The sequence below is a fragment of the Corylus avellana genome, chromosome ca1 (genome assembly GCF_901000735.1).
Source record: "Corylus avellana chromosome ca1, CavTom2PMs-1.0".
NCBI classification, from domain to species: Eukaryota; Viridiplantae; Streptophyta; class Magnoliopsida; order Fagales; family Betulaceae; genus Corylus; species Corylus avellana.
This window is the reverse complement of record NC_081541.1, coordinates 31,628,045-31,637,734: the sequence shown is the minus strand read 5'-3', so window position 1 is coordinate 31,637,734 and position 9,690 is coordinate 31,628,045. Positions and strand designations below refer to the sequence as shown.

Genomic DNA, 9,690 nt, shown 5'->3' with positions numbered 1-9,690 from the left:
CTCATGAAAAACTTATAATTAAATATAGACCGTTAAAAAAATGATATAGTTTTTTTATAGCATCTAAGCCAAATCCATTACTTTATCTTTACTACATACATTTATGGCTGCATTTAGGAAATGATGAGCTTCCCACAATCAAAACTAGACTTCTTTACAAGTAACCCGGCCAGGAGTACAGCCAAAAGTTTGTCCCTCAAGAAGGTCATTACTTTGCCATCACTATGCTGTATAAAACCAACAACATAGGATGTAGTAATGAGCTCAATGCTTCTCCATCTCCTCTCTTTGGCATACTTCTTCAACCCCATTCCAATCCTCTTATATTCCTCCCTTTCAGCTAATTTCTCCCCACTTGGTTCTTTCAAAAACGCCTCAGCAAGACACCTGGCCAAGACAACAGCATCTTCCAAGGCAACACAACCACCTTGGCCAATCTCTGGGGTCATGGGGTGGAGTGCATCACCGGCCACACAGACATTGCCTTTGCTGATATTTCCCCAAAGAAGCTCCCAGGGATCTGTACCTTAATGGGGATGATATAATACCATCCGAGTGTTTTCAATAATAGCCCTTACTTCGTCAGGCACTTTTCCTATCTTGCTTAACACAAGTCGCTTCATTTCAGCTGGATTATCTTCTATCTCTTTTTCTGTAAGATACAAAGATGCCACACATATATGCATTACAATTGCACTGATAAATTATTATGTGGGAAATTATAGTCTTGGATTAATATGATAACAGAGCAGAAGTCTTGAGTTGGGATTAGTGGCTCACCTTGGCTAGAGGGAGATGGAGTCCAAGTGAAAAACCTATAGACAGTGTGATCATCACAAGGAATAAAACCAGATCGAACACCTTTCCCAAAAAATTGCATGATTTATTCCCAAACCCATGACTGCGCTTGAGATGTACACACCCCCTAATGGCAGATCTCCCTGTGAAAGCAGGTTTCTTGAAGCCCAGCCACTTTGCCACTGCTGAGTTCACTCCATCACACCCAATCAATACCTTCCATTCACAAAGAGGATACCCTAATAACATGTAAGTAATTATACTCAAAACATATTGATGATTTTAAGTACTATATTATTTAGACCCAAGGCTGAGCGGCTCTAAATTGGATACAATTTACATCCAACAAGGTTAAGCGGCTGTAAATTGTAAAAAAGCCAACGAGATTTATATCCCTAGCAGATATGAGAGAGCTCCTATGAGGTCCACTTGTCGAGCAGGGCCAGGCTACCCAAAACCGGTTTGAATAGGTGAACAACAAGAAACTCTCTCACACTTACTATTCGAATTGCTAATGATTCAGATAACAAAATTACTAAGAATCTCTATCCAAGCCAACCGCCCTTTCAACTCCTACTTACACAATATAAATCGTCTACTTTTTGTTAAAAGAAAATCATTTCCATCCGAATGAAAAATTGATGCATAGCATTACTCATTCTTAATAAGCATCATTTTGTCTTGGAATGAGTGGTTTAGACACTACACTTTTAATTGCTACACTTTCGGCTTCTACTTGCATAATACAAATAGAATAAGGGTCATCACACTCTTAATTCAAGTAGGGTCGTGGAATGAGTGGTTTAGACACTACACTTTTGCTTTCTACTCAATAAAATAAATACAAAAGAAGGATCATTATCCGACTCCTTTATATGATCTGTTTATGTGAATTTACCTTGGTTTTGAGAATGGTTCCATCTGCAAGATGCACAAGCTTATGGAAGCCAGATTCCTCTACAGTAACCACCTTGGAAGAGAACCTAAGGGCTCCACTTGGGAGTTCGTTTGCAAGAGCTTCCAACAACAACTTCCTTTGAACACAACGAAATTCGTGGTCTCCACTGCATATCAGACGGCAATTATCCAGCCTATCTTAAGCATGCACCTCAATTATATATGATTATAACATCAACACAAAACTGTCAGCATTCTATATAAACTTTGGTCACCTAAGTTTACATATACTCGAAACAAATGATTCCAAAGAAACACAAAGCTTATAAGCAATACTTTTTTACCAGTTAGCAGCTTCTGAGTCTTACAATGATCAGACTTTGGATACAGGAAAAAGATATACTTACATGACATCTTATTTAGTATAAAAACAATTTCATTATGACAATAATCCTAAGAAGGGGTCGGAAATAGAATACAAGGGAATGTGGCTTCACTTGAATGGGATTTTGATCTGTATTTTGCATGAAGTGCCCTCTCTTTAATCCGCATACTTGTGCTTGACAGTTCAAAATCTTTACCATTGCGGTAAACAAAGGCCTTTACTAGGGGTTTTATGCTATTAGAGGCACCATTGGCAGTGTTTTAACTCACTGTTTTCCTTTGCCTTCAAATGACCTCTCTGTGGTTTGAAGTCCTGAAATTGTAGAGGTACCCACAATCCTGCACATAAATTTCTGTGGTTAGTTAAATGGTGTGTGTGTTCTTATGTACTTGTGCTGGGAAGTCAATTTCATGCTTTTAACATGTGTTAGTTTTAAGGTTGGCTAATTCGGAGCTCAAAATAACATAATTCAGAGAAACTGTCAAACATGGTGTTATTTGGGGTCTTAAAAGACAGAATGTCAGAGAGGGTGAGTTCTAGTACTTACCCAGAAAGCGGTTGATGACGCTGTTGGAGGGAGTCAGCAAGGCCAACAGCATCTAAGGCCCTCCAAGCATTTGTCCACGTTGCTAAGGCATATCCAGTGACCCTCAAACTACCCGAGGACTCCAATATTAAGCTTCGAATTCCCAGTCTACAACATATATATTTGCCTTCCTTACAATCTTATATATATATATATATATAGACACACACACACACACATACGGATGTGAGAGAGAGAGAGAGAGAGAGAGAGAGAGAGAGAGAGAAGGGTACCTATGAAGTCCTAAGGATGTTGTAAGACCAGCAATTCCACAATCACAATGTCTTCCCCTGCTTCCATCATATTTTGGCTCCTTTTTTCTGTGGTGAAGGGAATTCTACACTATACATATGTGATAGGAAAATGGTTGCAAGATTACAAAAATGGCTGACAACAGTCGCAACTTGATGAATGAGGTGACTTGACACATCACAAATTTTGTGTCACATTCACTGCATTTGCTAAAAACCCAATATTCCTGTCTTAATATTCGAGCCGTAATTATTATTCAAAGTCGACTCATTTATTAAATAATCAGAATTCAAGCTGAATTTATACGAGCTGAGCTCAAATTATAAATGAAACAAGATCGACTCATTTACAATCCTAAACATCTTTCTAGATGCACAGTACTCTCATTGTAAGTTTATACTATGGAAATTACTAAAGGGAAATCTCTATTTTAATTGGTGGTTCAAATTGATTTGACATTCTCACGGATCAAAAAGAAATCTCCAATTAAAATCTGTAGCAGGTGAATGTCTTCAACACTTGAATTACATTGCTTTAAAACATATGCCATGGGCAACAACTCATCACACCCATTATTATAAACAATAATTACTTTATCTTTAGTACATAGGCATATGGATGCATTTATGAAATGCTGAGCTTCCCACAATCAAAGTCAGCCCTCTTCAACAGCAACCCAGCCATGTATGCAGCCAATATATCCCTAAAGAAGTACATCACTTTTCCATCACCCTGCTGGATGAAACCAACCATATAAGCTGTACTAATGAGTTCAATGCTTCTCCATCTCCTCTCTTTGGCATACTTCTTCAACCCCATTTCAATCCTCTTTATTCATCACACACATTATTATAAACAATAGTTACTTTATCTTTAGTACATAGGCATATGGATGCATTTATGAAATGCTGAGCCACAATCAAAATCAGCCCTCTTCAACAGCAACCCAGCCATGTATGCAGCCAATATATCCCTAAAGAAGTACATCACTTTTCCATCACCCTGCTGGATGAAACCAACCATATAAGCTGTACTAATGAGTTCAATGCTTCTCCATCTCCTCTCTTTGGCATACTTCTTCAACCCCATTTCAATCCTCTTTATTCATCACACACATTATTATAAACAATAATTACTTTATCTTTAGTACATAGGCATATGGATGCATTTATGAAATGCTGAGCTTCCCACAATCAAAGTCAGCCCTCTTCAACAGCAACCCAGCCATGTATGCAGCCAATATATCCCTAAAGAAGTTCATCACTTTTCCATCACCCTGTTGGAAGAAACCAACCATATAAGCAGTAGTAATGAGCTCAATGCTTCTCCATCTCCTCTCTTTGGCATACTTCTTCAACCCCATTTCAATCCTCTTATATTCTTCTTTTTCAGGTAATTTCTCCCCACTTGGTTCTTTCAATAACGCCTCAGCAAGACACCTGGCCAAGACAACACCATCTTCCAAGGCAGCACAACCACCTTGGCCAATGTCTGGAGTCATGGGGTGGAGAGCATCACCGGCCACACAAGCATTGCCTTTGCTGATATTTCCCCAAAGAAGCTCCCAAGGATGTCTGTACTTCAATGGGGATGATATAAAACTATCCAAATCAGTGTTTTCAATAACAGCCCTTACTTCATCAGGCATCTTTCCTAGCTTGCTTAGCACAAGTCGCTTCATTTCAGCTCCGTTATTTTTTATCTCTTTCTCTGCAAGATGTAAAGATGAATAACAATTGTGACCACAATGCCACACAAATATGCTAGCTAATGGTAAACAATATGCCCCGTAAATGTATTGGAAAACTATTATATGGGAGATTCTAACCCATATATGCCTCGTGAGCAGGGGCGGAATTAGAGTTTTAGGTTTGGGAGCAAAACTAAAACTAAAATAAATAAATAAATAAATAAAAAATAAAAATAAAAATTGGGGGGGCCAAAAAATATATTTTTAAGGGTATATTAAAAAAAAAAAAACAAAAAATTAGGGGGAATTTTAAAACTTCAGATTCCGCCCCTGCTCATAATATTTTAGTAAGAAGTTACTAAAATAAAATGTACTCAATAAAATATTATTTTAAAAGTATAAGAATACTCAAGAGATTAAATCAAATGCTTAAATATTTAGAGATAGTAGCGACAATAAATTTTGAATTGACGTTAATTTCATTATAAATGTTTCATGGAATGGTCAAATGTAATTATAAGAAGCCGACTGAGCTATTGATCAGTCAAATTAAATAAATGCTCTAGTGCAATTATAACTTTTTTTCTAAAATAAGTTGTAATTAATGGTAATTAATGATAAGTTATGAGATGACATGTGTCAGAAGCCCATTAAACTAGATTTATTTATTTATTTCTTTAGCCCACTCCTCAAGTTGGTATAGATTTTTTTTTTTTTTTTTTTTTTTTTGACATGTCCACACAAGGGAATGGGAAGAAGGATTCGAACTAGTTACTTCCGCTTCATGAGACGTGGTCCACAGCTGATTAAGCTATCTCTTGGGGACATATAGAATCTTATTAAGCTTGACTGAATTGCACAAAGAGAACGAATCGTTGTGGTATATATGTGGATGAGTGAGGTTTTAGGATCCGGATCTCCTCCCATTGGAAGGGAAATTGGAGATTTTCCAATTGTCAATCTTGGCCATCCAATATTATCCAAAGCTACGTGTCCCACTAAAGTTTAAATAATAAAATATTATTTAACTTTTAAAAAGACAATAAAAATTTAAATAAAATAATAAAAGCATATGGGGTGGCCGGCCACCCCAGCTGAGCCCCAATCCACCCCCAATAAGACCGGTTGGGGGTGGTCCGGCCACCCCCTAGAGCCAAACCCAAAAATATAATTTATGGGTTTGGCCCTAGGGGGTGGTTCGACCACCCCCTAAGGGCCATAGGGTGTGGCTTCAGCCACCTCCAAGCCACTCCCTGGGGCTCAGCTGGGGTGGCTGGCCACCCCCATATGTTTTTATTATTTTATTTAAATTTTATTTTCTTTTTAAAAGTTAAACAATATATTATTATTTAAACTTAAGTAGGACATGTGGCAATCTATGAGCCGTTGAATAATATTGAATGACTAAGATTGACAATTCGAGAATTTCCAATTTTCCCTCCAACAAGGGAAATCGTTTTAACCTAACTTAAGACTAACACACATATTTAAAGGAGGCTTGTGCAGGAGAACCCACACTCTCTCCCTGAATTTAGAATTGAGGAGAAAATGCAAAAGATTTTGAGAGTAAACCCTAATCGTCTCTTTGCAAAACCCTAGCCCTTTTTTAGTGGTTTCTTCTTTGTAAACAATATTATTTTGAAAAAACTATTGCTATCTCAATCATGAGGGTTCAGCGGCCTTGAGATATATTTTCTGCTGCTATTAGTAATTGATTAATTCCCAACAATTAAATTATGAGGTGTCCCAAAAACTGAAGTTAATAAGAAATAATAAATTTAATTATTTATTTATATTCTAATACTTAGAAATTTGTTCTTTCAAAGCAAAGAATCAAAGTAAGCTATGTATTGGGAATTGAATAATGGCACCTTGGCTGGAGGAGGGAGTCCAGGTGAAAAACCAATGGACAGTGTTATCATCACAAGGAAGGAAACCAGATCGAGCACCTTTCCCAAAAAATTGCATGAACTTGTTCCCAAGCCCATGATCGCGCTTGAAATCCACACGGCCCCTAATGGCAGATCTCCCTGTGAAAGCTGGTTTGTTGAAGCCCAGCCACTTTGCCACCACTGAGTTCACTCCATCACACCCAATCAACACCTTCCATTCACAAAGAGGATACTCTAATAAGGTCTGAGTAATTATACTCAAGAAAAAAATTCCAAGGAAATATATAAAAAATTACCTTGGTTTTGAGAATGGTTCCATCAGCAAGATGCAAAAGCTTATAGAAGCCTGATTCCTCTATAGAAACCACCTTGGAAGAGTACCTAATTGTGCCACTTGGAAGCTCCTTTGCAAGGGCTTCCACCAACATATTCCTTTTGACACGACGAACTTCATGGACTCCACTGCACATCACACACCAATTATTGAACCTAGCTAGCTGATCAAACATCTCAATCACAAATTTAATATAAAAAAAATTAAAACAAAACAAAAAACAAATTTCCGACATGGTATATAACATTAGTCACCTAAATTGTCTCATGGCTGCATTTTGTAATTAGAAATAAAGAAATGATTGTCAAGAAGTGCAAAGTGGACAAATACTTAGAAACTTCTTGGTTTTATGCTATAGAGGCACTATTACTATTGGCAGTACTGCTGTAAAACTCACTGTTTTCCTTTGGCTTCAAATGACGTCTCTGAGGTTTGATGTCCTGAAATTGTAGAGCTAGTCACATTCCTGCAAATAAATTGTAGAGCTAGTTACATAATGTGCTGGGGATTGGTCAGTTTCATGCTTTTAACATGAAAAATTATTCATAATATTTTGGGGGCTAAAGGAGGGAGGAGCCTATACTTTATTTTATAAGGATAAAATTGTCCAAAAAAAGAAAGTAAAATGACAATTTTACCCTTTTTAAAGTAAGGAACCGGCTTCTTTCCATTTCATTTGAAAGAGGTCCCCGTAGTTTATTAATATTAATATGGACCAACAACTAATCATTTGACCTATAATTAACCATTCGGATCAATAAACCAATGCTAAAACCAAAACCTTTGTAGAAGTATATATATCCATAATTTATCAAGTTGTGCATTTACTATGTAAACTTGGGAAACTTGGGCCAACTTGGGCCGGCTCAATCGTTAGGCAGTTAAGGCGACCAATTAAGGCCCCCAAAGATATAAAGCTTCTTTAAGAAATAAAATCTGTTAAAAACAGTATTGAAAGGCCAAAGCTTCACTAATTATAACACCATATGCATAGTGGTAATTAAGCTAATTAAGGTGGCAATAATGAAGAGATCGATAAGGGTGAAGCCTAGTTACCCATAAAGCCTTTGATGATGTTGTCGGAGGGAGTCACCAAGGCCAACAGCATCTAATGCCCTCCAAGCATTTGTCCATGTCGTGAAGGAAAATCCAGTGACCCTCAATCTATCCGAGGATTCCAACACTAAGCTTCGAATTCCCAACCTACAACACACACACACACACACACACACACACACACACATATATATATATATATATATATATTTGCCTTCTTTACAATCTTAAATACGAGAGAGAGAGAGAGAGAGAGAGAGAGAGAAGAGTACCTATGAAGTCCTAAGGATGTTGTAAGACCAGCAATTCCAGCTCCCACAATCACAATGTCTTCCCCTGTTTCCATCATATTTTGGCTCCTTTTTCTGTGGTGAAGGGGATGATTGCTAAATCTACACTATCTATCTATATATATATATATATATATATATATAGTATCACTTTCAAATGAATTTATGTCCTAGATGAAAATGTGGTTGGAAGGTTACGAACAGGTTAGGGATAAGATCTCAGGGTGGAACAACGGATTGCATGCAGAGACAGAGGGAGAGGGAGACCAGCTGGGGCCATGGACCCTCCCCACTTCCTCAAAAAAGATATTGCCGATTATTCAAATTGCAATAGCTAACTTTCAAAAAGTTTCTATAATTAATACACATTTGCAATGATGTTGCTTACACACAGAGATGGAGGAAGGAGGGACTGGTTGGGGCCATGGTCCCCCCCACTTCCTCAAAAAAGATATTTTAAGGAGTGTTAAAAAAAAAAATCCCCCCCCCCCAAAAAAAAATTGATAGGTTCCGGTCCCCCCAACTCTCCTCTACCGGTTGGTTCTTACTTCTTAGGTTAATCCTGGGGCTTTCTTTTGGTTAATTTTTCTATTGTTTGGTTTGGAAATTTGGTTAAAAATCTGAAGAGTTGATTTTTTTTTATTTTTTATTTTTCTTTCCTTCATAGATTGGCTGTCGGCTTAGAAACTTGGAAATTCCTGTTGCTACTTGAAAATTTATGTGTTTTTTGTTGCTGTTATTTTCTTTATGTATGTATGTAAATTTATGTGTTTTTTGTTGTCGTTATTTTCACAGAGAAAAGATCCAAGATTTACATACATACATAAAGAAAATAATAACAACAAAAACACATAAATTTCCAAGTAGTAACAGGAATTTTCAAGTTTCCAAGCCAATAGCCAATCTATGAAGGAAAAAAAAAATTCAACTTTTCAGATTCTTAACCAAATTTCCAAGCAAAACAATAGAAAAATTAACCAAAAGAAAACCCCAGGATTAACCTAAGAAGTAAGAACCAACCGTGGAGGAGTTGGGGACTGACTTATCAATTTAGTTTGGGGACTAGTATAATTTTTTTTTTAACCTCTTAAAATATCTTTTTTGAGGAAGTGGGGGGGGGGAACCATGGCCCCAGCCGGTCCCCCCTCCCTCCGTCTTTGTGTGTAAGCAACGTCATTTCAAACGTGTATTAATTATAGAGACTTTTTGAAAGCTAGCTATAGCAATTTGAATAATCGGTAATATCTTTTTTGAGGAAGTGAGGCAGGGGGAGACCATGGCCCCAGCCGGTCCCCCCTCCCTCCATCTCTGCTCTAAGCTCAATTCCTAATCTAAATGGTCTTGTAATTTGGATATTATGGTTATTAAATATTGAGAATATTGTTTGTTAGAATTTAAACATTTAATTGGAGAGTATGACACAATTCTAAGCTCAATTCCTCATTGTATTTAAGTACCAATGATTAGAAAAAGAAGGAAAAAATAGAAAAAAGTACTAGTTCATTACACG

The 9,690-nt window shown here is 37.1% G+C and overlaps 1 protein-coding gene and 1 pseudogene across 2 annotated transcripts; both read right to left on the bottom strand.

The window, feature by feature from the left end:
* Nucleotides 1–113: 113 nt before the first annotated feature.
* LOC132188596 (monooxygenase 2-like) lies at nt 114–2,966 on the bottom strand (annotated as a pseudogene).
* A 437-nt stretch (nt 2,967–3,403) lies between these two features.
* LOC132188581 (monooxygenase 2-like) lies at nt 3,404–8,280 on the bottom strand. Of its 2 annotated transcripts, none has more exons than XM_059603083.1 (6): nt 8,163–8,280; nt 7,891–8,037; nt 7,232–7,300; nt 6,797–6,962; nt 6,480–6,711; nt 3,404–4,628 (listed from the first exon to the last, which is right to left on the bottom strand). In XM_059603083.1, exons 1-6 carry the CDS (start codon nt 8,237–8,239, stop codon nt 4,087–4,089), a joined length of 1,233 nt encoding a protein of 410 aa, XP_059459066.1. In that variant the 5' UTR covers nt 8,240–8,280; the 3' UTR covers nt 3,404–4,086. The 2 variants fall into 2 exon arrangements, with proteins under 2 accessions (XP_059459066.1, XP_059459073.1); XM_059603090.1 differs by having other exon boundaries at nt 7,891–7,998.
* Between the last annotated feature and the right edge of the window lie 1,410 nt (nt 8,281–9,690).